This window comes from Rhinatrema bivittatum, chromosome 19 (genome assembly GCF_901001135.1).
Source record: "Rhinatrema bivittatum chromosome 19, aRhiBiv1.1, whole genome shotgun sequence".
Classification (NCBI taxonomy): domain Eukaryota; kingdom Metazoa; phylum Chordata; class Amphibia; order Gymnophiona; family Rhinatrematidae; genus Rhinatrema; species Rhinatrema bivittatum.
In genome coordinates, this window is record NC_042633.1 from 19,605,244 (window position 1) to 19,632,038 (window position 26,795).

At 50.8% G+C, this 26,795-nt stretch overlaps 2 protein-coding genes across 3 annotated transcripts; one reads left to right on the plus strand and one right to left on the minus strand.

Moving 5' to 3' along the window:
• Positions 1–650: 650 nt before the first annotated feature.
• Positions 651–16,660, plus strand: IZUMO2 (IZUMO family member 2). The gene is made up of 8 exons (XM_029584435.1): positions 651–897; positions 7,718–7,795; positions 8,415–8,501; positions 8,983–9,003; positions 9,231–9,311; positions 14,518–14,641; positions 15,141–15,286; positions 15,990–16,660. The coding sequence occupies exons 1-8, from the start codon at positions 651–653 to the stop codon at positions 16,658–16,660; spliced, it is 1,455 nt and encodes a 484-aa protein (XP_029440295.1).
• A 265-nt stretch (positions 16,661–16,925) lies between these two features.
• IZUMO3 (IZUMO family member 3) lies at positions 16,926–22,438 on the minus strand. Of its 2 annotated transcripts, XM_029585318.1 has the most exons (7): positions 22,179–22,438; positions 20,765–20,839; positions 20,185–20,274; positions 18,599–18,616; positions 18,335–18,415; positions 17,579–17,669; positions 16,926–17,074 (listed from the first exon to the last, which is right to left on the minus strand). In XM_029585318.1, the coding sequence occupies exons 1-7, from the start codon at positions 22,429–22,431 to the stop codon at positions 17,014–17,016; spliced, it is 669 nt and encodes a 222-aa protein (XP_029441178.1). In that variant the 5' UTR covers positions 22,432–22,438; the 3' UTR covers positions 16,926–17,013. The 2 variants fall into 2 exon arrangements, with proteins under 2 accessions (XP_029441178.1, XP_029441179.1); XM_029585319.1 differs by lacking the exon at positions 18,599–18,616.
• Positions 22,439–26,795: the final 4,357 nt, after the last annotated feature.

Sequence of the window (26,795 nt, forward strand, 5' to 3'; positions counted from 1 at the left end):
TTCTGTTGTTAAGGTCACCAAAAAAGGGCGGAATAACTGAGTTTGGAGCTGCCATCTGCCCATAAATGTTTTAAATATTCATTGCGGAGATCCTGAAAACCATGCCTCTTGAGTGGGGGTGCACTGGCAGATCCATTGAGAGGACCCAGAGAGTGGTGATGTTAAAGGCCCTGAGGAAAAACTGAAAGACATACTCCAGAAATAGAGTCGAGCATGAGCTAGCAGATGATCAAAAGGGAGCAGAAGACCCGGGGCGAGAAGGGCTTCGGAGGGGAATAGCACAGATCCCCCTTACCTGCCATCCCAACGCATTGTTTTGGGTGACGCAAAGGTCGGGATCCGTATGGCCCACACCAGTCCATAGGAAAATAGTACAAAAGAAATGCCCTTAAAAGGCCTCCTGCAAGAATTTGGACCCGTACGATGTTCTTTGGTCATCACAGGTAAATGTGATTTTCAAAGGCTGTGGGTCCATCTGGTAGCCACAAGCCCTACACACACAGATGAGCAGAGCAGGCGTCCATGGGACGTCTCTTCCCTATGAGGTCATCTTGCCATGACATAATGAAACAGAATCTTCCCTTGGATGCACATTCCTGCATCCCCTCCTCATCCATTAGTTGGCTGGAGTCTTCTGTGATTAGCCCCTGATGGCTCTGCCAGGCTGCTATGCTGCCACCGCCTTCTTCCTCCTGCTGGTGTGCCTGGTGCCTCGGTCCTCGGGCTGCGTGCAGTGCCACCCGGACATCAGGAGGGGCTTCTCCTTGCTGCGGCAGGAGATGGTGCCAGGGAAAATCAAGGACACGCTGCTGAAGGGGCGAGCGGAGAAACTCCTCAAAGGCATGGAGGGGCCCTTTTTCCCTGACTATGCCACCAAGCAGTATGCTGGCAAGATGGGTAGGTGGCAGGACCAGTGGTAGCCATGGCACTGCTAGGGCAGTGCGGAAGATTTACAGCAAGGTTTCTGGCGAGCTTTTCCATAGGATGTTTATAATCCTGAGCAACAACCAAATATCAAATCTTAATGTCCATCAGTGAATGCTGTTAAGAACCTCAGATTTGTCATACTGGGTCAGACCAAAGTTTCGTCAAGCCCAGCATCCTGTTTTCAAGCCAGGTCACAAGTACCTGGCAGGATCCCAAGGGGCAGATTGAGTCCATGCTGCTTATCCCAAGAATAAGCAGTGGATTTCTGCAGCTCTACCTTAATAATGGTTTTTGGACTTTTCCTCCAGGAACTTGTGCAAACCTTTTTTAAACACAACTACACTAATAGCTTTCACCACATCCTCTGTCAAAGAATTCCAGAGCTGAATTATGTGCTGAGTAAAAAAATATTTTCTCTTATTAGTTTTAAATGTATTACCTAGTAACTTCATTGTATGTCCCCCAATCTTTGTACTTTTTCAAAGAGTAAACAACTAATTAATGTTTACTCATTCCATTTCACTCATTTTTTTTATAGACCTCTATCATATCTCCCCTCAGTTGTCTCTTCTCCAAGCTGAAGAGTCCTAAACTCTTTAGTCTTTCTTCATAGGGGAATTGTTCCATCCCCTTTATCATCTTGGTTGCCCTTCTCTCTACCTTTTCTAATTCTGCTATATCTCACTTGAGATGTGACCAGAACTGCACACAGTACTCAAGGTGAGGTCTCACCATGGAGCGATACAGAGCCATTATGATATTCTCTGTTTTATTCTTCATTTCTTTCCTAATACTCCCTAGCATTCTATTTGCTTTCTTCTCCGCCACCACATACTGAGTACAGGATTTCAACATATTATCCATGATGACACCTAGATCCTTTTCCTGACTGGTGACTCCTAACGTGGAACCTTTTTATTTTGTAGCTATAATTTGGGTTACTCTTCCCTAAGTGCATCACTTTGCCCTTGTCCACATTAAATTTCATTCTCCATTTGCATGCCCAGTCTCCCTGTTTTGCAAGGTCCTCTTGCAATTTCTCACAATCCTCTTGTGATTTAACAACTTTGAATAATTTTGTGTCATCGGCAAATTTGATCACCTCACTCGTTGTTCCCATTTCCAGGTCGTTTATAAATATATTAAAAAGCAGTGGTCCCAGAACAGATCCCCGGGGCCCTCCACTATTCAGCTTTTTCCATTGGGAAAGTTTACCATTCAGCCCTACTCTCTGTTTTCTATCTTTTAACCAGTTGGCAATCCACAATAGGACACTGCTTCCTTTCCCATGACTTTTTAATTTCCTAAGAAGTCTCTTATGAGGAACTTTGTCAAATGCTTTCTGGAAATCCAGATACACTGTATATCAACTGGCTCACCTTTATCCACGTTTATTTATGCCTTCAAAAACAGCAAATTTGTGAGGCAAGACTTCCCTTGGCTAAATCCATGTTGGCTTTGTCCCATTAAACTCTTCTTCTCTATGTGTTCAGCAATTTAGTTCCTCATGATAGTCTCTACCATTTTGCCTGGCCCTGACGTCAGACTCACTGGTTTGTAGTTTCCAGGATCACCCCTTGATCCCTTTTTAAAAATCGGTGTTACGTTGACCACCTTCCAGTTTTCAGGTACCATAGATAATGATACTGGTCCATTGATTATCGTTTCATAACAAGGCAAGTCAGCAGTACAGAGCGATTAGTGGTCCCCCGACATGGAGGGTGTTTGGAAGACCTGCGTCGGGAGGGAGAAAATCTACCACATGAGAGAGCGGACTAGGGGAAGGAGAGGAGTCAGTAGGTAAATACAGCAAGAAGGGAATAACAAGATCTCATCAAATGTTGGAGACAAGGATACTCCTTGAAAGAAAAAGAGACAGAATTAAGTGCACGATCAAGTACAGAAAGGTAAGCGAGCAGGAGGCTTCCCCGAAATTTTAAACTGGCAAAGAGAGCAGCAGGGCAGCAGAGACGAGCTACAAAAGAGGGTTCAAATAGCAATACACAAAGGCGTCAAACGCAAGGCGTTTTTCTTTTAGGGTGTGTCCTACCTTGTGTCCAACATTTGATGAGATCTTGTTATTCCCTTCTTGCTGTATTTACCTGCTGACTCCTCTCCTTCCCCTAGTCCGCTCTCTCATGTGGTAGATTTGCTCCCTCCCGACGCAGGTCTTCCAAACGCCCTCCATGTCGGGGGACCACTAATCTCTCTGTACAGCTGACTTGCCTTGTTATGAAACGATAATCAATGGACCCGTTTTGAACAGCATTCACTGGTGGACATTAAGCATTGCCCCCTTAGCTCTGGATTTCCACCTAAACATTGTGGTGTGAGCTCCTCCACCCATATTGTGTGCCTACAAGAAGATATGCCTTGGGCAGATGGGAGGGGACTCAGTCTGCGTAAAGGAATTGATGGCTGTAAGGTTAACCTTTCCCTCTCCCCCGCAGCGTTAAAGGTATCCATTCATGAGTTACGAGATGTATTTTTCCGCCCAGTGATAACATTCAATATTTCCCCTTTTTCATTTTTAATTCATTCCTACTGCTGACCAGCAAAGCCTGCTTGGAAGCAATAACATGGACAATACCGATAATATATTTATAAACCTTTTTAAACAAAAAAAATACAGAAGATGAGCTGTAGCTCTCGGAGAAAGTCCTGTTTAGGTTTTGTTTCTGTCAGGCCTTCTCATCCAGGGCCCAAAGTTGACCAGAAAGCAAGAAGTAAGCATCTTGAGGCCTTCCTCTTTCTCGGACTCAAGATGACCTCGCTAGGTTCCTCCCAGTCCTCGCTTTCTCTGGTAAGGAGGTGAAGTAGGATTTTACCCTTGAAACCAAGAGCCAAAGAGTCTCAAAATCATATCTTTCAAATGAAGGATAGAATGGGGGGGGGGGGGGACTTTTGTTTTTGAGAATAACAAGATCAGAGATCAATTATTATTTTTTTTAATTTTCTTTTTACAGTTCTAGCAGGTTGTATATAGGAAGGATTCCTCTGTTGTACATTGATGCTCATTTAGTGATGAGTCGTCAGAAAATTCACAGTGGAGACTGAATAAGGAAATCACAGCGTTTGAAGTGTCACAGGCCATATGCCATCTGACATCAGATAAATCTCCACGTTTTGATGGTTTTTCAGCTAAAGTTTATCAGAAATTGGGGGATATTCTATCCAGATCGCTAATTAAGATGTTTAACGCTTCTTTGGGAGAAGGCGGTCTTCTGTCCACTATGGATGTGGCCAGATTCTCAGTTGTCTACCAGGATAACACTTCTGTAGATCATATAGACCCATTTCATTATTAAATCTAGATATTAAACTGCTTGCCATGATTTTAGCCACTTGGAGCCACTGATTTGATCCATGAGGGTTTGCACTTGGTAGGAAGGCTGCGGATAATATTAAGTGGCTATTGAATTCGGTTTGAAGAGCAATGAGGAGAAAAGGCCAGTTGTCCTTACTATCAATACTGAAAAAGCATTTGATAGGATGCATTGGAATTTCGCACTTAAAATTCTTCATAAGGAAAGGGTAGAGTCCAATTTTATTATTTGGATTCAAAAGTTATATGCTTCCCTGGAAGCCTGTATTACATTTACATTTGTTAAAATTTATGAATCGCCTAACACAACAAATCTAGGTGATGAACACAAATAGACAATTCATAAAAAAAATTAACCAAACCAAGACAATAAAAGTAACATTATAAAACAATAAATAAGATAAAAGAAAAATCAAATAAAAATTAAGCATTGCAATAAAAAAAGAAAAAAAATATATAAAAAAGGCTAAAATTAAACACAAGGGAAAAAGAATTGCTCTGTTCTTCTAAAAGTATGCTAATTTAAAGAAATGTCTTAATTTGCTTCCTGAAGCTCTTTAAAATGAATTAAAATTGTATTAAATTGAATTAAATGTATTAAAATAAATGGAGGTTATTCATAAATCTTATCTGTGGGAAGGGACACTTGGCAGGAGTGTCCATTATCACCTCTTTTATTTGTTTGCATTTTTAATGGAAGTCTTTGACTGTAAAGATTAGGGGTAACTCAGAGATGACGGGGAATAAAGATAGGATCCGCAAAATGTAACAACGATCTCTTTTTTTGCACACTATCTTATGTTTGCCTTGTAAAACCCGAGAATTTCATTCCCTATTTTGGCAAAGGAAATGAGAGGTTTTGGAGAATTTGCTGCTCGTAAAATCAACTTGGTCGAGTCCGACATATTGAATAATTACTCTCTTGAAATTGGTAGGTGATAGCGTGCGAGAGAAATTCCCTATTGGAACACATTTCTCTAAGGTCCATCCTGCTGAGATGTTATGTATGATTACCGAGGCATCTGAGATCTCCAAGGATGTCAAATTATCCTTGTTCGACCTTGACTGTTAAATTATGAGAATCGTGTCGACCGCAGTCCAGTTGGAGGGAAGCAATGTTCTCCACTCACAAAGAATTGATAGCAGGGATTGAGACTAAAGATTTTCCAACATTGGGCAGCTTTGGGACTGGGTTGTCTAGGTAAGCTTTGGGAAAATTAGGACATTTTAGAAGTGTTGAAAGAGAGGTTATTAGCTAAATGAGAATGAGAGGCATTTTATTAAATGGGATGTAATAAAGGGGAAATCTCTGAAATGATGTGTGATAAGAACATGAGGGTTGATTTCCAAACTGTAAACCTTCCTTTGATAAAATCCAGAAGTGCTCAAAAAGCCTAAACATATTTCAGCTTGGGCATGGAGTTAGAAGTTGGGGATCTCTGTTATTCAAGAGTTGGGGGAAGTTATCGATTTCTGCCAATATGTTAGAAAATGGATGCAAGTTGCTCTATCGATGAAATCTTATCCTATACACGCTGCATAGAATTTACCCAAATATTGTGTGTGTTCTGGGCATTATATTGATTTAGAGGGTGAAGTCATCTCTTAAATATTGGTTATTGGCTGTTGGGGATGGGGATAGTCGAGGGGGTTTAGTTGGAGAGAGCTGAGTTTCTAAGAAAAAATGTTTGAACTAATCTGCATATTTTTTGGATATGTAATGAGTTGGGTGGTGTTCATATGACACTAGGCAACAAATTTTCACAAAAGTCATGTTACGGAAATGAAATTAGTCAATTCTTATAAATTTCCATGTGCTAAACACGAATGACTGTGAAAATGCAAAATTGGCTCTAGTTTTTTTGTAATATGCAATAATATAATTACATCTTGAATTGTATGCCAATAGTAGGAGACCTACGGTTAATACCGTTTGAAAAATGAAGTCATAGACTACGTCTTAGATTTCTTTGCTTGTCTCTAGTACACCTGTTCGGGAGCATCTCTGCGGAGTGTCCAGCAGTAGTCAGCCAGCATGAATATTTCAAATGCTCACCCTTTCTGACTGGGCTTCATATAGTACACTGCTGATGGCAGCTTACTCAGCAGCAGCAGGGCAGGAGAGCTGCATTGCATCAGAAAATGATGTAATAAACTCTGGATGATGTGTGCATGATGGTATCATGCAATATTACATCATTCTAGGCTTATTTACAGTCCCTACTGGATAAATTTACATGACTAAACATAGAAAGTGAACTATATTAAATATCTTCAAAACGAGAGCCAATAAAAACTTTTCATGGTCATATTCGTGTTCAGCACATCAAGATACTACAGAGTAGGACCTTTTTAGGTCAGTAACACTTTCATTGTTGCCCAGTGATGGTGGATTTGATGCAATATTTTGGCTCAATAAAATTTAAACTGAAAAAACAAACCAAAAAAAAAAGCCTAATGCAGGGATCCTCAAACTATGGCCCGTGGGCCGGATGCGGCCCTTGGCTACATTTCATCTGTCCCATGGCAGCAGGAGCTTGGTTTGGCCTGTAGTGGCATCGAGAGCACATTCCATCACTACCACCGACTGAAATTGGCAGCAGGCCAGCAGGTGCAAAGCCACCACTGATTGGCTGCATTATGCACTGCCAGTGTTGGTACCATTCGCACAGGTGAAGTCACATGGGCTGAAGACAGGGCGAGAGGCTTCCGTTCAGGCCATGGAGGGTGGTGCAGGTCACAGGGAGGAAGGCACTAGCAGTACCAAGCGGTGGGTGACATGGACCTCATCCCCTAAGGATGCAGACTTTGGAGGTGCCGAGTGCAGAAATTCTTGGTATTATGATCCAGAAAGGGACACCAGGTCTGATTGTCTCTCCCTGGGTTATGGTTTCCCGAGAGGGTTGTTTTGCTTATACCACGCGCTGCAAGAGAGGGGAGTGAGAGGAGGGGGAAAAGGGAGAAGGAAGAAGAGAGGGAGCTATAGCGTGCACGGGTGGGAGGGATGTATGACTGAGTAAGAGTGCACGATGTAGACACACAAATGCTTCGTAACATCATTCATCCATCCTTCTCCCTCCCTGCCCCCCACTTCCCTAGATGACAGATATTGCTGGGGTGTGGCAAGCCTGCCAATTTTGTAGAAATCTAAAAATGGTAGCACTGTCACTCTTTTATCTGCCACACCCCTCCTTATCCTACCTCCTCCACCAGTATTTCAAAATGCCTTTCCCAACTCTTCTCGGCAGATCTCTCCTTCTTCCCTCCTCCCCCCCCCCCCCCCCCTCCCCAGCTGAGCAAACTCTGAGGATGACCTCCCTGCCCCTGCTCTTCGGGGATTTCAAATGCCCTATGAGGCCCTTCCCTTGAAAAGTTTGGGACCCCTGGTCTAACCAATATCCAAAAGTCCCCTCTCACGACTTCTCCACCGAAGATGCCTCACATCTGGAATCTCTTGTCCCACAGAAATAGAAGCTTACAACAGGCTGGTGGAGGAGATCAACAAAAGCACGTCTGCCCTGTTACGGAGCCATAATCTGGCAGGTAAGAGGACGCTCTTCCATCTGAAGCGGGTAGGATGCAAGGAACACTGCCAAAGGCTGGGTCCCTTACATGTATAAACCAATATGGAAGCATCACACATAAAGTACACTAGCTGGATGCCTCCTCCAGCAACACTTGTACCTGGATGGGAGACCACCTGGGATGCCCAAGTGCTGTTGCCTGGAGAAGGCAACAGCAACCTTCTGCAATATCCTGACAAAGAGGGTCATGATCATGTACTGGGCGGTGATCCCCAAAGCCTGTGATGACCACCATCACCTGAATACCTAAATAATAAGTTGCCCCCCCCCCCCCCCCCAAGCGCCTCCTGCTGGGAGAGGCTGGGACTGAAGGAGCTGTGAGCTCCCACTACACCCAATGCTCCTTGGAGAACCAAGCACGAATGGTTCTGTGCAGTACAGAGGTTGGGAGAGAAAGGGTGGAGCCAAAGGCTGAGAAGTCAAGGCAGAATCCCAGTGGAACATGACTGCCTCCAACAAGGATGAGCTCAGGCAGTCCTGGCTTTCCTCCACTGCATGCTTAGCTGGCTCCCCCTGGGACATGGAGCTGTACGGTCCACCCTATCCATGGCAGAACTTCTCTGTTGTACGTTTTGCAGACCAAGCTTTGCTCGACGCCTTGGTGCAATATAGGGCAGACATCACCCATAAGATAAAAGAACCCTTGAAGGAGTATGCAGAAAAAGGTAACTATCTGATCGAAACGCCTTCAGTCTGTCCCGTTTCCCTCCCACCCAAAGCTACAAAGCATCCTGCTCATCCCTCAAGCAAGTCTCAAGCTCATCTCTCTCCTTCTCCGAGTCTCTTCCCCCCCCCCCCCCCCCCCCCCCCTCTCACTCTATTGGCTTTCTCCATCACCTCCTGGCCTGGTAGCACACAGACAGATGGTTTGAAGTTTAGCATCGCTGTGTAGTGAGAGCCCTGACGTTATTGCTTTCCAAGTCCTGGCACGATTTATCATTCTTGTCTTCCCCAAGACAGGAAGACTGGCTTTCTAGCATCATTGCCGCTTGGCAATGATGCTAGAAAGCCAGTCTTCCTCTCCATCTCGAGCCCTCTGACTGTCCGTGCCAGACGGTCCCTCTATCTCATTTGCCCTCCCACGCCTCGGGTTTCCACGGATTTTGGAGAGAACCTTTTGAAACGTCTTCTCTTTTCTCTTTTCAGCGTGCTCCGAAAGCCAGTGCGGTAAGTAAAGCCCTGGGAGCAGCCCCCTGGCCACTGGGTGTCTCCTGGCTCCTGCCTGAGGCCCGGACGGGAGGGTCCGCAGCTCACTGGCGCCGAGCCTGGCCAAGCCTCTTTGATGCAGCCAAAGCTTGGGGTTGGGGGTGACGGTACAGAGGGAGCTTTCATTGCACCCAGTGCGTGATGGCGCCCTGCCCACCTTCAGCCCATGTCTCCTCTTCTCTCCGCAGCGTTGCTGGTGCAAGAGGTCTTTGACTGTGTTCAATGCAAGGCGGTGAAGCCCACATGCCTGTCCACGCATCGATGTCTCGGTAGGGACCATGCTGGTTGATGCTGGCTCTTGGGTTTCTGGGCTGGGGGGCGGGGGGGGCGGCGGCTCTCTCTTATTTTTTTAATTCCTGCTCCCTTTCAGGTGGAAGGGAGGGCCGATCAGGATTCTGAGGGGGGCCGATCAGTAATGGGGGATGGGTAGGTGGGGGGGGGCATTAAAATACCATTAGTTGCCTGAAAACATCGGATGAGTCTTCCACCAACCTTGCCCTCCTCCTGTTGAAGCAGTCCGGCCTCACTCAAGGTCGATCGCCCCTCTCCCAGAGTCCAGGCTGTAGAAAATGTCACTGAGGCGTGGTCCATCCTCCCCTGCCCCACAGATGCCTCAGACTTACCCCTGCTCCCCATGACCCCTGCAACCACAGCTCATATCTGATCCAGGATTCCCAATCCCTCTATTCCCCCCCCCCCCTTTACACGGGGCAGGGCCGAGCGGTGTGGGCCAGAAGCGGGGTGACCAGCGGCTCCAGAAGCGGCGAGGTGAGCTTTGAAACTCTCAATCCCGCGGCCTCGCCGTGTCTTAAAAACTCTGGGACAGCGGAGATTCCCTCTGCTATGCCCTGACGGCGGTCGCTGGAGATGGCCCCCCAGAGGGGGGCTGCCTATAGGATTCAGAGTCTGCCGGGATCCCCTTGGACGGGAGACTGCTCGCAAAATCCAAACTCCCGCTTCAATCGCCTTTCTTTACTGGAGGAAAGTGTTCTCACGTCATCGGACGTTAAAGGGAGAGCTTGGGAAGTCCATGGTGTTCAGACACAGATGCCCTCCTCTCAGGGGTGACGGATGACCCCTCTTCCACTGTTTTGGGGCACTCCCTCTTCCCCCTTCTTTGGTTCAGGGAATTGCCGTCTGTCAAAGCTGAAATACCCTATCCTCTACCCCAAGCAGGCGACCCTCAAGGGTTCCTCCCCAGCATGGGATACTGGAATAAATTGGCACAGACTCCCTGGCTCCGTGCTTTAATTATCACAGGGTCGGATGAAGCTCAGGTACAGGGTTTTCGTGGTTAATGCAGATTTGGGAGTCTGGTGAACATCTCAGGGAAGAGCTGAAATCCATGCCTTTGTGTGTGATTCTGAAACAAGCTACTTTATCTCCCTGTGCCTCAGCTCAGCTCTAATCCCCGGCTCTGTCACTGACTCTCTGTGTGTGATCCTGGGGGGAGTCACTTTATCTCCCTGTGCCTCAGCTCAGCTCTAATCCCCGGCTCTGTCACTGACTCTCTGTGTGTGATCCTGGGGGGAGTCACTTTATCTCCCTGTGCCTCAGCTCTAATCCCCGGCTCTGTCACTGACTCTCTGTGTGTGACCCTGGGGGGAGTCACTTTATCCCTGTGCCTCAGCTCTAATCCCCGGCTCTGTCACTGAGTCTCTGTGTGTGTGACCCTGGGGGAGTCACTTTATCTCCCTGAGCCTCAGCTCTAATCCCCTGCTCTGTCACTGACTCTCTGTGTGTGACCCTGGGGGGAGTCACTTTATCTCCCTGTGACTCAGCTCAGCTCTAATCCCCGGCTCTGTCATTGACTCTCTGTGTGTGATCCTGGGGGGAGTCACTTTATCTCCCTGTGCTTCAGCTCTAATCCCCAGCTCTGTCACTCTCTGTGTGACCCTGGGGGTCACTTTATCCCTGTGCCTCAGCTCTAATCCCCGGCTCTGTCACTGAGTCTCTGTGTGTGTGACCCTGGGGGAGTCACTTTATCTCCCTGAGCCTCAGCTCTAATCCCCTGCTCTGTCACTGACTCTCTGTGTGTGACCCTGGGGGGAGTCACTTTATCTCCCTGTGCCTCAGCTCTAATCCCCGGCTCTGTCACTGACTCTCTGTGTGTGACCCTGGGGGAGTCACTTTATCTCCCTGAGCCTCTGCTCTAATCCCCGGCTCTGTCACTGACTCTCTGTGTGTGACCCTGGGGGAGTCACTTTATCTCCCTGTGCCTCAGCTCTAATCCCCAGCTCTGTCACTGACTCTGTGTGTGTGACCCTGGGGGGAGTCACTTTATCTCCCTGAGCCTCAGCACTAATCCCCGGCTCTGTCACTGACTCTCTGTGTGTGACCCTGGGGGGAGTCACTTTATCTCCCTGTGTCTCAGCTCAGCTCTAATCCCCGGCTCTGTCACTGACTCTCTGTGTGTGACCCTGGGGGGAGTCACTTTATCTCCCTGTGCTTCAGCTCTAATCCCCAGCTCTGTCACTGACTCTCTGTGTGACCCTGGGGGAGTCACTTTATCCCTGTGCCTCAGCTCTAATCCCCGGCTCTGTCACTGAGTCTCTGTGTGTGTGACCCTGGGGGGAGTCACTTTATCTCCCTGAGCCTCAGCTCTAATCCCCTGCTCTGTCACTGACTCTCTGTGTGACCCTGGAGGAGTCACTTTATCTCCCTGAGCCTCAGCTCTAATCCCCGGCTCTGTCACTGACTCTCTGTGTGTGACCCTGGGGGGAGTCACTTTATCTCCCTGTGCCTCAGCTCTAATCCCCAGCTCTGTCCCTGACTCTGTGTGTGTGACCCTGGGGGGAGTCACTTTATCTCCCTGTGCCTCAGCTCTAATCCCCGGCTCTGTCACTGAGTCTCTGTGTGTGTGACCCTGGGGGAGTCACTTTATCTCCCTGAGCCTCAGCTCTAATCCCCTGCTCTGTCACTGACTCTCTGTGTGACCCTGGAGGAGTCACTTTATCTCCCTGTGCCTCAGCTCTAATCCCCAGCTCTGTCACTGACTCTCTGTGTGGGACCCTGGGGGGAGTCACTTTATCTCCCTGAGCCTCAGCTCTAATCCCCGGCTCTGTCACTGACTCTCTGTGTGTGACCCTGGGGGGAGTCACTTTATCTCCCTGTGCCTCAGCTCTAATCCCCAGCTCTGTCCCTGACTCTGTGTGTGTGACCCTGGGGGGAGTCACTTTATCTCCCTGTGCCTCAGCTCTAATCCCCGGCTCTGTCACTGACTCTGAGTGTGACCCTGGGGGGAGTCACTTTATCTCCCTGAGCCTCAGCTCTAATCCCCAGCTCTGTCACTGACTCTGTGTGTGACCCTGGGGGTGAAGTCACTTTATCTCCCTGTGCTTCAGCTCTAATCCCCGGCTCTGTCACTGACTCTGAGTGTGACCCTGGGGGGAGTCACTTTATCTCCCTGAGCCTCAGCTCTAATCCCCAGCTCTGTCACTGACTCTGTGTGTGACCCTGGGGGTGAAGTCACTTTATCTCCCTGTGCCTCAGCTCTAATCCCCAGCTCTGTCACTCTCTGTGTGACCCTGGGGGTCACTTTATCCCTGTGCCTCAGCTCTAATCCCCGGCTCTGTCACTGAGTCTCTGTGTGTGTGACCCTGGGGGAGTCACTTTATCTCCCTGAGCCTCAGCTCTAATCCCCTGCTCTGTCACTGACTCTCTGTGTGTGACCCTGGGGGGAGTCACTTTATCTCCCTGTGCCTCAGCTCTAATCCCCGGCTCTGTCACTGACTCTCTGTGTGTGACCCTGGGGGAGTCACTTTATCTCCCTGAGCCTCTGCTCTAATCCCCGGCTCTGTCACTGACTCTCTGTGTGTGACCCTGGGGGAGTCACTTTATCTCCCTGTGCCTCAGCTCTAATCCCCAGCTCTGTCACTGACTCTGTGTGTGTGACCCTGGGGGGAGTCACTTTATCTCCCTGAGCCTCAGCTCTAATCCCCGGCTCTGTCACTGACTCTCTGTGTGTGACCCTGGGGGGAGTCACTTTATCTCCCTGTGTCTCAGCTCAGCTCTAATCCCCGGCTCTGTCACTGACTCTCTGTGTGTGACCCTGGGGGGAGTCACTTTATCTCCCTGTGCTTCAGCTCTAATCCCCAGCTCTGTCACTGACTCTCTGTGTGACCCTGGGGGAGTCACTTTATCCCTGTGCCTCAGCTCTAATCCCCGGCTCTGTCACTGAGTCTCTGTGTGTGTGACCCTGGGGGGAGTCACTTTATCTCCCTGAGCCTCAGCTCTAATCCCCTGCTCTGTCACTGACTCTCTGTGTGACCCTGGAGGAGTCACTTTATCTCCCTGTGCCTCAGCTCTAATCCCCAGCTCTGTCACTGACTCTCTGTGTGGGACCCTGGGGGGAGTCACTTTATCTCCCTGAGCCTCAGCTCTAATCCCCGGCTCTGTCACTGACTCTCTGTGTGTGACCCTGGGGGGAGTCACTTTATCTCCCTGTGCCTCAGCTCTAATCCCCAGCTCTGTCCCTGACTCTGTGTGTGTGACCCTGGGGGGAGTCACTTTATCTCCCTGTGCCTCAGCTCTAATCCCCGGCTCTGTCACTGAGTCTCTGTGTGTGTGACCCTGGGGGAGTCACTTTATCTCCCTGAGCCTCAGCTCTAATCCCCTGCTCTGTCACTGACTCTCTGTGTGACCCTGGAGGAGTCACTTTATCTCCCTGTGCCTCAGCTCTAATCCCCAGCTCTGTCACTGACTCTCTGTGTGGGACCCTGGGGGGAGTCACTTTATCTCCCTGAGCCTCAGCTCTAATCCCCGGCTCTGTCACTGACTCTCTGTGTGTGACCCTGGGGGGAGTCACTTTATCTCCCTGTGCCTCAGCTCTAATCCCCAGCTCTGTCCCTGACTCTGTGTGTGTGACCCTGGGGGGAGTCACTTTATCTCCCTGTGCCTCAGCTCTAATCCCCGGCTCTGTCACTGACTCTGAGTGTGACCCTGGGGGGAGTCACTTTATCTCCCTGAGCCTCAGCTCTAATCCCCAGCTCTGTCACTGACTCTGTGTGTGACCCTGGGGGTGAAGTCACTTTATCTCCCTGTGCCTCAGCTCTAATCCCCAGCTCTGTCACTGACTCTGGGTACTGATATGCAGACATAAGGGAAAAAGCACAAGACTCCTTTGGCCAAGGTCAGAAGCACAGCTCATCAAGCAGCATTGTCTGAATTTTCAAGAAGGCTGCTCACCCTGTAAAAATGTTGCTAGCAGTAATTTTGTTATGGGTTTGACAGTTGCTTGCTTTGATTGTAAATACCCTTAATATAAGGCTTGGGAATAACCTGCACACAGCGGCAGTTACTACCATCAGAAACTTGCTGGGCAGACTGGATAGGCCGTTTGGTCTTTTTCTGCCGTGAATACTATGTTACTATGCACGAGTGAGTGTACGACCCTGGAGTGAGTTGCCTGCTCTCCCCAGTAGGATGGGGTAGGCCCATCTGACCCACATTTTCTCTCTCTTTGGCCCGTCCCAGTGGATATGCAGGAGAGGGTCACACTGCGGTTCAACCTGAAGGCGGAGGTGGCTGCGCTGTCCCGCTGGGGCACATTCACCGTGAGCGTCATGGGATTAGTCACCTTTCTGGTGCTCCTCGCTGTGTAAGTACAGGCAGCCTCAGGTCCGTGAGATGAGTGTGCTAGTATAGTAAAAAAAAAACCAAAAAAAAACCAGGCCCAAAGAGAATGAGAACACAGCAACGCCAATAAGGCAATGCTCACTGCAAACACTTACTCTTACCATTGCTTACATGAATAAGAGACACTCACAAACAAGTCAGAAACAGTTCTAGTGCTGGAAAGTACAGGGATCGCAGAGTAGACCAATCCCCTCCTCACTGGCGTCCAGCCTCTCTCATGCTCTCTCTCTCTGACCCACAAGGGCAGCTGCTTTATCCCAGAAAAGAAAAGGATGGTCAGAGCAATGGGTTGGAGAAGCAGGAAAGCTCAGGGTTCAAATCCCACCTCTCCCACTGCCATTCCTGTGACCTTGGTCAAGTCATTTTTTTTCTCCCGTTGCCTCATATGCCCACTTATGTTGTCAGCTCTTTTGAGCATGGACTTATCATATCCCTCTCTCTCTCTCTCTCTTCCTCTTTAGTGCTCTAACGTACGAAAGAAATCTGACAATTCTGAAGTCCGACACAGGAGGCGAGAGCCAGCAGGGGCCAGCAACCACCACGAGAGAAGGGAGCCATCAAGGGCCAGCAGATACCAGGGGGGACGAGAGCCGGCAAGGGCCAGCAGGTACCAGGAGAGGCAAGAGCCGGCAAGGGCCAGCGGATACCAGGGGGGACGAGAGCCGGCAAGGGCCAGCAGGTACCAGGAGAGATGGGAGCCATCAAGGGCCAGCGGATACCAGGGGGGACGAGAGCCAGCAAGGGCCAGCAGGTACCAGGAGAGATGGGAGCCATCAAGGGCCAGCGGATACCAGGGGGGACGAGAGCCGGCAAGGGCCAGCAGGTACCAGGAGAGATGGGAGCCATCAAGGGCCAGCGGATACCAGGAGAGGCAAGAGCCGGCAAGGGCCCAGAGTTACCATAGTAGACGAGATCCAGCGGGGATCACCAGACCCCAGGGCAGAGGAGAACTGGAGAGGATCGGCTGACAGCATGGATGAGGAGAGAGGAAGGAGATGGAATGGCGTTCCCTGGGCCTGGGGGGAGAGAGGTGACAACACTTCAGGGAATCTGTGGTAAAACCTTGGAGGACCAGACCCCAGAGCACCGGCGTCCCCCTTTGATTTCGGAAAAGCCAAATATTTGGAAGAGAGAAACCAACGGAAGCAGCCGGGAAGAGCTCCTTAAGAGTGTGAGGGAATTAGCTCAGCAGATTCCCCCTTTGCGATGGGAACCGAGCCCTGGAATGTAAACTGATGTTAATAAAAGCACCAGGAAGTGCCAAAACCTACAGCCCTTTCTCCGAGCTCCTGAATTGCTGGTCTGAAAAGCTGTCTTGGATATTCTCCAGCCCAAGTCCCTGCACTACCGAGCCTCGAGCTCTCAGAGACCCCCAGCCCCTGCACTACCGAGCCTCAAGCTCTCAGAGACCCCCAGCCCCTGCACTACCGAGCCTCGAGCTCTCAGGGACCCCCAGCCCCTGCACTACCGAGCCTCGAGCTCTCAGAGACCCCCAGCCCCTGCACTACCGAGCCTCGAGCTCTCAGAGACCCCCAGCCCCTGCACTACCGAGCCTCGAGCTCTGAGAGACCCCCAACCCCTGCACTACCGAGCCTCGAGCTCTCAGGGACCCCCAGCCCCTGCACTACCGAGCCTCGAGCTCTCAGAGACCCCCAGCCCCTGCACTACCGAGCCTCGAGCTCTCAGGGACCCCCAGCCCCTGCACTACCGAGCCTCGAGCTCTCAGAGACCCCCAGCCCCTGCACTACCGAGCCTCGAGCTCTCAGGGACCCCCAGCCCCTGTACTACCGAGCCTCGAGCTCTCAGGGACCCCCAGCCCCTGCACTACCGAGCCTCGAGCTCTCAGAGACCCCCAGCCCCTGCACTACTGAGCCTCGAGCTCTCAGAGACCCCCAGCCCCTGCACTGCTGGTCCCAGAGCTCTCTCAGAGATCCCATATTCCCCCCAATCACCACCAGGCCCTGTACTGCTCAATGCCTGACCTCTCTCAGAGCCCCCCCCCCCCCCCCCGTTTTCTCAAATACAGCCCCCGCCCCCAGACTCAAGGTGCCGGGCTCGTATCTCGTGGCAGCCTCCACCTTCCCTCCTCCCCAATGGGGAGAAGGGACCGAGGTCCGAAAGGTTCCGGCCGGGTGACCCGGCTGGAAGCCAGCACCGCCCTGTTGGCCACCGACTCCCCCCCCCCCCCCTTCTCTCAATCAAGCTGTCTCAGGCTTCAGGAATCAGATGGCAGCCCCCAACCGTGACCAACAATGGTTTAATTCCGAGTCATTTCACATTTCTGCTCCACGGCGGGAGGGACCAGTTCCATCTCCGAGGCGCCCTGCCCGTCCCTCACTGACTGTGCCCCAGCGTCTCCAGCATTCTCCTCCTGTGCAGGACGCAGAAGTAATATCTGAAAGAAATAAAGACAGCTCCCCCTCCCCCAAGGGGCAGAGGGAAGAAAGGTTTCAGTGCCAGGGTGGCCGGGAAACGGGGGCTTTCAAAAGCAGACGTTGTTCTCTTGCAGGAGGATTAGGGGGGGGGGGGGGGGGGTCTTCTCCGGCAAGTCCTGTGCCTGGGTCTCCGGGACGGACACGGTGCCCGGGGCTCAGCCTGCTGGGGCAGAGCCCAGTCCTCTCTCAGCGTCACTGCCAGCTCCTGGCACCTAAGGAACAGGGGAATGGAACCCGGGTCCGCCAGTCCTGGCAGCGCAGGAGCCAGCGAGGGCCCCGTGCTTGAAAACGGAGCCGGGGGTGGAGGCTGCCGCCCGGTCCGTGCGAGCGCCAGGAAGCGCGCAGGCGCCAAGTTGGGCGCGAGGACAGCTAGTGACGACGTTTTGAAAAAAAAAAGCCCCGAAACTTTTCCACCAAAGTCAATGAAAGGGAAAAAAAAAAAAAGGCCAAGGGCTGGCACTCACAGGAGCAGGGCTGATGCCAGGGCTACCGCTTCACAGACGAAGAACAGGTAGAGGTGAACTTCTTTCTTCTCTGCTTCCAGGGCATCTGACTCTGCCAAGGGAGAGAAGGGGGGCAGGCTAAGCGAGGCCTAGGCTTTCCCCCCCCCGCCTACCATTGCATGCGTCGAATTCCCTAGTGCTCAGCCCGCGATGGGAAGGTGAAACAAAGCCTGGTTCCACTCATCCCTGTTGACCCAGAATCCACCCCCCCCCGGTAATCCCAAGGCGGCCGGCTTGCCCCTTCATCCTTAATGTCTCCTTCTTAAAGATCTCTCAGATATTGGCCTTGAGGAGGAGGAGGAGCCGGCGAAATGGATTCTGGCAGCTGGCAGGCTCCCTTCTTCCCCCCTCACCCCAACCTACCCATGCAGGTGCAGGGATCGTGCACTGGCTCCTGTGTTTGCAAGCCAGGCAGATCCAGCCCCAGCTTTAACCCCCCCAGGGCATGCTGGGGCTTGTAGTCCTTGTGCAAAATGCATTGTGAATAAAGCCAGGCTCGGCTTTTCCAGTTAACGGGGAGCCATTGGGGGGGGGAGGGGCGGGGGGATGACTCCCCTAATGGTGTAGGATGTGTAAAATTATGACAGGGAAAGACCAAGAAGCAGTTAGATATTCTGCTCTCCACCTCACACCTCCTAGTTTCTCCTACCCTGTCAAACCACCCTCTGCCCCCCTGCCCCTCCCTCCCACAGATCGAAGAAGGCAGACGGAATTTACCTCCGCACACTGCTCCATCGAAACATTGAGCTCGCACCCGCAGACAAGACCAGCAGTCCAAGACTGGACCCTCAATTACAGCTGTAGGGGGAAGAGAGAGCGAGAGATAACCCAGGGGTTAGGGTGGAGCTCCACCGAGTCAAGTTAGAGAGCTGATGGGGGAGGGGGGGGGCACTACTGGCACAGGGGGAGAAAAGAGGGAATCTCTTAAAACAGTGCAGCATGTGTTTAAAGCAAAAAAGGGGTAAAGAGATTTCTACTCACTGCAGTCCTCTGAGCAGGCTGCAAAGAAAACAAACAACGGCTAGTATGGATTCTCTGTTAATTCACGAAGAAAGGGAGGTATTAACAAGAGTTAAACTGAGATGCTGCCCACAGCTCTGCCAGTGCACCTCACTCCTGCCCTTCAGCACCTCCTGCTATTCCAGTACTGAGACCCTCACACACAGCTCTGCCAATGCACCTCACTCCTGCCCTGCAGCACCCCCTGCTATTCCAGTACTGAGACCCTCACACACAGCTCTGCCAGTGCACCTCACTCCTGCCCTGCAGCACCTCCTGCTATTCCAGTACTGAGACCCTCACATACAGCTCTGCCAATGCACCTCGCTCCTGCCCTGCAGCACCTCCTGCTATTCCAGCACTGAGACCCTCACACACAGCTCTGCCAATGCACCTCACTCCTGCCCTGCAGCACCCCCTGCTATTCCAGTACTGAGACCCTCACACACACAGCTCTGCCAATGCACCTCACTCCTACCCTGCAGCACCCCCTGCTATTCCAGTACTGAGACCCTCGCACACAGCACTGCCAATGCACCTCACTCCTGCCCTGCAGCACCCCCTGCTATTCCAGTACTGAGACCCTCACACACAGCTCTGCCAATGCACCTCCCTCCTGCCCTGCAGCACCTCCTGCTATTCCAGTACTGAGACCCTCACACACAGCTCTGCCAATGCACCTCACTCCTGCTCTGCAGCACCCCCTGCTATTCCAGTACTGAGACCCTCACACACAGCTCTGCCAATGCACCTCACTCCTGTTCTGCAGCACCCCCTGCTATTCCAGTACTGAGACCCTCACACACAGCTCTGCCAATGCGCCTCACTCCTGCTCTGCAGCACCCCCTGCTATTCCAGTACTGAGACCCTCACACACAGCTCTGCCAATGCGCCTCACTCCTGCCCTGCAGCACCTCCTGCTATTCCAGTGCTGAGACCCTCACACACAGCTCTGCCACTGCACCTCACTCCTGCTCTGCAGCACCCCCTGCTATTCCAGTACTGAGACCCTCACACACAGCTCTGCCAATGCGCCTCACTCCTGCTCTGCAGCACCCCCTGCTATTCCAGTACTGAGACCCTCACACACAGCTCTGCCAATGCGCCTCACTCCTGCCCTGCAGCACCCCCTGCTATTCCAGTGCTGAGACCCTCACACACAGCTCTGCCACTGCACCTCACTCCTGCTCTGCAGCACCCCCTGCTATTCCAGTACTGAGACCCTCACACACAGCTCTGCCAATGCACCTCCCTCCTGCCCTGCAGCACCTCCTGCTATTCCAGTACTGAGACCCTCACACACAGCTCTGCCAATGCACCTCAATCCTGCCCTGCAGCATCTCCTGCTATTCCAGTACTGAGACCCTCACACACACAGCTCTGCCAATGCACCTCAATCCTGCCCTGCAGCACCCCCTGCTATTCCAATTTCTTTCCCTTCACCCTTTTCCTCCCTCAGCCCTTCCTCCTGCCCCACTGTGAGAGGAAGGGCTGAGAGACAATATTTGGGCCCCCTGCTTTTAGACTCAAAGAATATCCCCAAGAATTTGAAATTCAATTTCCATTACCCAAATTGATAAATTTCTCTATGGAGCTTTTCATAAGCTCCTTCATGGAATTTCTGATATTGATCATGTGCATCTGGAAAATATTAACACCTGAAAAAAAGAGAGAGAGTTACACCAAAAGGGGAAGAGAAACATATTTTATTAATTAAACCAGGCACACCTTAAACAGGGTATCTTACCCTGCCCATGATTACACTATCTGTGACAATTAGAGATTTTAAGTATTTTGACACTTTGATTCATGCACAGAACTAGGGGAGAAAGATTTATAGCGCACAGTTGCAGAGAAGCATATGGACTCCAAATCTGAGGAAATTATTGAGATGAAGAATGGAAAGAGGTTCTTTAATCTGCCGCTGAGGTGCCATAGGACCTGGGAACAAACGAGAGGCGTTCCATTCCCCCCCTCCCACAGAAAGTTTGTCGTCCTCACAGACTCTCTCCCTGCCCATCTCTCATTTCACTGTATACCGTGCCTACTTCATCCCTCCCACTTTCTTACAATTTCCCTATCCTTTTCTTCCCTCCTTTTTTATCTCTCTCTCTCTCTCCTCACCCCTTTCTCTCCCCACTTCCTTACCTTTCCAGATTTCCTTCTTCATATCTTGCAGCTTGGAGGTCAGCTGAGACTTCAGAGCCATAACGCTCCTGACATCTACATTTTGAAACACAAGATAGTGATAATGTTTCCACTTTTCAAAGACCTCATGGCTCAGCCTGCCCCTTACAACAAGGAGCTGGTTTGTAATCCTAGAACTCAAGACTCCAGGAAGACTTGGATGCGGGTTATTTATTTGGTGAAGACCTACCTTTCCCTTGCAAATTAAGAGCAGCACATGGAAACTGACATATTAATGCTGTTTGCTGTTCCCTTTCTGAACGTAAACATGCCTCCCTAGTGCCAAAACTTCATATGTAAAATAATTTCTCTAGATTATGAGAGTATAAGCTGCTCCCCATAGTCTCAGCTCTCACATCTAAGGCTGGAGTTTACAGCTTTTTATTGTAGACTCCAAGTATCTGCTTATAGTCTATTCTTTTTGCTTATTGTGCAAAATAATTCCCCACCTATCCTACCCATCACCCACCCACCCCACTGCCTGCTTTTCTTAGACAGACTCTTAAGAGGCCTTAACCTGGCATCTAAAGTTGCTCCTCATTCAGTTAATCCAGCCTTTAACCCTCCTGATTCATTTTTCCCAATTATGGCCTCACTGTTTTAATTCAAAGCCTTTTATTTGTTTTGTTTTTTTTCCTCTGATTGTCTTGTTTGTCCGTCTTGACTAAACTCTGAACTCCAATGAGCAGAGAATGTCTCTTATGAGTCTCTGTGTACACCTGGTAGCACTATACAAATTGTTATTATTAATCTGTGCAGTAATAAATAATCAGATATCGCAGAGCGAACCTAGGCATGTTCTTTCTCGAGTTGACACCATTAGCCAATGGCTGATCCTCACCAATGGAGCGACCACATCCTTATCTTTCCATGCCATCGTGCACACCATATGTGGCTTTCTGGGTAGGCTTCAGTCAATGGGCCACAGCTTTTGAGTGGGCCCCTTTGGGTTGACCTAGCTTGAGGCGGTAACCTGAACCTTAATTCTAGAAGTTCTTCAGTCTAAGTGACTAGTAGAAAGTTTTAAAAAAAATGACAATAATAATAATAATTTGTGAAGTTAAACAATTAAAAAAACACAAAACTACCAACTCCAAGGCAGTTGGTGAGACCAGAAGCATAGCTTCGGGTCAAAGTGAGACAGCCATTTTGAAAGGTAGACTGACAAGGCCCAGGACAAACCCTTGCTTCCTTAGCAATGTAGCTATGAGCCACCCACCCCCTCCAGTGGTGAGAAATATGAACTGCAGCTGAGGGAAGTAACTGCTGCATGGCCAGTAGGAGGTACTCACTCAGCTTGGCTGATCAGTAGAGGGTTCTAGGCCTGGCTGGTACACTTTTCCCTTCCCTTCCCCACCGGGCAGGCTTTCCTTACCCAGGATTCGCTGGTACTTCTTCTTAAAGGAAATGGCATAGAGATCCAGCAAGCTCTCGAGCTGAGAAGCAAGGAGCGCCTCTCGGCCCGGTGCACTGGGGGGCACCATCTCGCCCAGCAGTTGATCAAGGACCCTGACAAACTTCCGGTCGCAGCCGAAGAGGCCTGTCACATTGAGCTCACTGGGAGCCCCCGGGCTGGACAGGACGAGGAGGGCAAGGACCCAGAGGCTCAGAGCCATTGAAGAGACCATTCTCAGATGCAAACTTCCTGCTCTGTCTGGCGTCAGAAGGCAGCCTCTGTGACGTCAGCACAATTACATCGATGCTTCCATGACATCACAGAAGGACATGGAAGCCCCCACCATTTAACTCCTTCTGCTACTCTGGAGGCCAACGTTATTGCGCTGCCCAAAGAAACCTGCAAAAGCATCCCCCTGAGACTCCCAATTCATACAGCAAGGAAAGCTGAGGTGAGACCTCAGGACAGGAACCTGCAGCACCTCGAAACGCCGGCGTAAGAATGTGGCACAAACAGCTGAAGAGAGACCGCAGGGAAGACACAGCCACATCCTGAGATGCCAAAATTATGACACTGCATACGGCCCGGAGAGCTTTTAATGGGTTTGTGGCTCATGCAAAGCTTTTATTTAATCCTTCTCTCTTGGGAAGTCAGAGAAGATCCTGGGGTGGGTGTGACCTGTATCTCTTATGCCATAATACACCTGGTGTAAAGAAGGGAGGAGGGACCAGAGAGAGAGAGAGAGACAAGAAACAAGGGAGTGAAGAGAGACAGAGGAAGAGAACCACAAAGGCAAACAAGTGGCTGGGAGGGCGAGGGGGTTGGATATGAGAACTGGAAGAGAGAGAGGCTGCCGGTTGTGCTGCTGGTGTGGCTGCCTGGGTGCGGGGCGGGCTGCTGGCCCAGCCGACTACAATGCCCGGATCCTGCTGGACCTGGCTCGGCCTGGTCAGGACAACATAGAGGTGGTCCGAAGCTGCACGGCTTCTTCCTGGAACCCCCCCCCCCCCCCCCCCCGCGCTCGTCAAAAAGAGCCATAAAATCAAGTTCCTGGGCGAGACACGGCAGGAGAGAGGGAAGGACACCTGCCGTGGCCCTCCTTGGCCACGCTCTCCCCATCTACCTTCAGTGACCTCTTACCAGGATAACTAAGGACCCAATCAGCTACAATTCTGATTATTCACTTCAGTCCGAATCGATGAGAGGTTTCCAAACAGGATTTAGAATTTGACTGTGTGCAGTGCCCCGTTCTCTGTGATTGGCCCCCTGCACGCCCACCCCCACCCAAAAGCCATGTTCCCTTTCTCTCAGTTACCGCAGTGTGGCAGCGGCAGATGAAGCTCTGGATGCGTTGGTTAAGGGCGTGTGTTTTATTCCCCTGCAGAGCAAGAGCACACAGAGCAGGAGCAGTCTCTTCGCTGCACTGGACCAGACCATACGCAAGCATTGGACCAGTAAGCCGACGCAGAAGCTTAACTGGGTTTGCCCCCAGTACCTCAGCACATCGGTTCCTGCAGCCTTCCTCCTTGTGGAAAGGTTGTGACAAATTTAGATTAGGATTAGCTCTGCAGCTGGGGTCCTGCCCCCGATTTTATGGTTGGGACTGAGCAGGCCCATCCTGCTGGTGACGCCACCTGTCCTCAAGGGGCTATTAAATGCTGCTTGGGGGAGGGGCAGGGGCGAATGACCACTTCAACTGGGCCAACCCCAGAGAGGCTAACTCAGGTCTAATTCCCCCCCCCCCCCCATTGCATGCAGGGACTTGTAGTTCTGATTAGAGGTGAGGTGGCCACCTTACGGGGAGAGGGGGGGGGGGGAGAAGGGTGACACTGCCACCCCCACCCTCCCCCAACCACACTGAGGGGCGAGATCCTAAAGTGGGAACCCAACTGGAGCCATTTTCTCACCTATTGTCATGGGCTGATGGTGGAGATGGAAGGGGGACCAAGGTGGAGAGGATCCTCGTGGACTTGCTCCTTCTCCCCCCCCCCGCTCTGCTTTTGTGGACCCACAGGCTTCATGCACCAAGCGCTGGAACCACTGAAGAACTACACCAAAAAGCTGGAGAATGATTCCAGACCAAGGCAGAGGCTAAGTCAATATCCCCCTGGTTTCTCCTCTCTTCTCTCACCTACACAACACCAAGCAAGAGGGGAGGGAGGGGCTCTGGGGTGTACCAGTCTCAGGAGGGAGGGAACGATGCAGGAAAGCACTGCCAGGACGCCGCTGCTCCATCTCCCACCGGCCTAATCGCATTTCCACCCCAACCATGGTCTGTATCAAGGGATTGCTTGCCCCCCCCCCCGCCAACAGGGGGTGCAAAGGGTGGCGTTCTACCGAAAACCATCAGTGGGGGGGGGGGGTCATAGCATGAAGAGTTGCTAGCTTCTCCCCAGACAGGTCCTTGGAGCTGTCCAATTGCACACCCTGCTCAAAGCTCTCCTCTGCCCCCACCTCACCCCTACCAGCCTGCTAGGGATCTTGCCCATCTTTCCATGTGGCATGCAACCCTGGCCATTCAGTGAGCAGTCAGATAAATCAGCCAATCAGCACAGAATTTGATCCATCAATAAAGTGTGCTCTTATTGGGCATCCAGGATAGAGCCTACACCCAGTCAGTGAGAGCAGGCAGATGAATCAAAAGTAAGATTAAGTACATCCCATTTTATTGTTATCACTGGACCATATTATACAATTCCGATTGGCAGATTAATCTGACAATTAGCTGTAAGGTAAGATACATCCCCTGCACTGTTGCTTACCTTATATCTATGATAGAGCCCAAAGGCCAGTCTGAGAGAGATCAGATACATCAGCCTCCCTGAATGGCAGAATACAATCCATTGATAACACTGCAGGGCGTGTTCCTTACCTTACATCCTAGACAGAGCCCACAGCTAATCAGGAGAGGTCAGATAAATCTGCCAATCGGAAATGCAGAATATGATGCATTCATAACCGTACACCCAGGATACAGCCAACAGCTAATGGTCAGATTAATCAGACAATAAGAAACACGGAATATGATCAAAGGATAACACTGCGCAGGCTATGTATGGTACATCCCCTGCATGGTATTATCCATGGATCATATTCTGCCCTTCTAATTGGCTGATTTATTTGAGCTCTCCTGGTTAGCTGTGGGCTCTATCCTGGATGTAAGGTAAGGTACATCCCCTGCACAGTATTATCCATGGATCATGTTCTGCCCTTCCGATTGCTTGATCTGAGCTCTCACAGCTTGGTTGTGGGCTCTATCCTGGATGTAAGGTAAGATACATCCCCTGCACAGTATTATCCATGGATCATATTCTGCCCTTCTGATTGGTTGATTTGAGCTCTCCTGGTTAGCCGTGGTCTCTATCCTGGATGTAAGGTAAGGTACATCCCCTGCACAGTATTATCCATGGATCATATTCTGCCCTTCTGATTGCTTGATCTGAGCTCTCCTGGTTAGCCGTGGTCTCTATCCTGGATGTAAGGTAAGGTACATCCCCTGCACAGTATTATCCATGGATCATATTCTGCCCTTCTGATTGCTTGATCTGAGCTCTCCTGGTTAGCCGTGGTCTCTATCCTGGATGTAAGGTAAGGTACATCCCCTGCACAGTATTATGCATGGATCATATTCTGCCCTTCTGATTGCTTGATTTGAGCTCTCACAGCTTGGTTGTGGGCTCTATCCTGGATGTAAGGTAAGGTACATCCCCTGCACAGTATTATCCATGGATCATATTCTGCCCTTCTAATTGGCTGATTTATTTGAGTTCTCCTGGTTAGCTGTGGGCTCTATCCTGGATGTAAGGTAAGGTACATCCCCTGCACAGTATTATCCATGGATCATATTCTGCCCTTCTGATTGCTTGATCTGAGCTCTCCTGGTTAGCTGAGGGCTCTATCCTGGATGTAAGGTAAGGTACATCCCCTGCACAGTATTATCCATGGATCATATTCTGCCCTTCTGATTGGCTGATTTATCTGGCCACTCACCTGACCCACAGGCCACAGTCATCACATCAGATAACCCTCGTCACCAGCCAATCGCGCTGCTGGCGTCCCATCCCATGGAGCACAAGCAGTGCCTGCTACCGGCCCATGCCCTCTCTTGGCCGATGGTACCCCGGCAGGGTCAGAGGTCACCAAGCATTTATCCCGTGGGTCCAATGTGAGCTGAGCAATACCTTTCCCTGCTATTTTCTTTTTCCAGTCTGCCAAACCGGGTTTCCCATCGACATTGCGGTTTGGAGGCAGGGCCTCTGCCCGGTTCGGAGTGCAGAACGAGTCGCCGCGTCTTGGGAGCTGCGGCATCTCTCTGGAAGCAGGCGGGCACGGAGGAATGCTCACCTTATCTCAATGAAGCAGGCTAAGTGCTTAAGGGGCAGGGCTGGATTTAAGATCTTGTCGCCTACAGGCAGAGTGCCCTGGCAGTGCCCCTTTGAAGCTGTGTTGGCACATGACCCTAAAGAAGGCAGAGGTAGGTTTGGTGCCTTCAAAATGTGGCACCCGTCGGCAGTGTTACATGCCATTCATTTCCCACATCGGGCAACAACCAGCTCCCCCTCCGCAAAGTTCCAGGGCACCTGTTGCCTTTGCAAA

Coding starts and splice junctions, on each gene's coding strand:
- IZUMO2 (XM_029584435.1), top strand. CDS start 651: ATGGCTCTGCCAGGCTGCTATGCTGCCACCGCCTTCTTCCTCCTGCTG. Junction 14,642..15,140: donor TTTCTGGTGCTCCTCGCTGT/GTAAGTACAGGC, acceptor CTTCCTCTTTAG/TGCTCTAACGTACGAAAGAA. Junction 15,287..15,989: donor GAGCCGGCAAGGGCCAGCAG/GTACCAGGAGAG, acceptor TGGTCTGAAAAG/CTGTCTTGGATATTCTCCAG.
- IZUMO3 (XM_029585318.1), bottom strand. CDS start 22,431: ATGGTCTCTTCAATGGCTCTGAGCCTCTGGGTCCTTGCCCTCCTCGTC. Junction 20,840..22,178: donor GAAGTACCAGCGAATCCTGG/GTAAGGAAAGCC, acceptor TTCAAAATGTAG/ATGTCAGGAGCGTTATGGCT. Junction 17,075..17,578: donor CTGGCATCAGCCCTGCTCCT/GTGAGTGCCAGC, acceptor TATTTCTTTCAG/ATATTACTTCTGCGTCCTGC.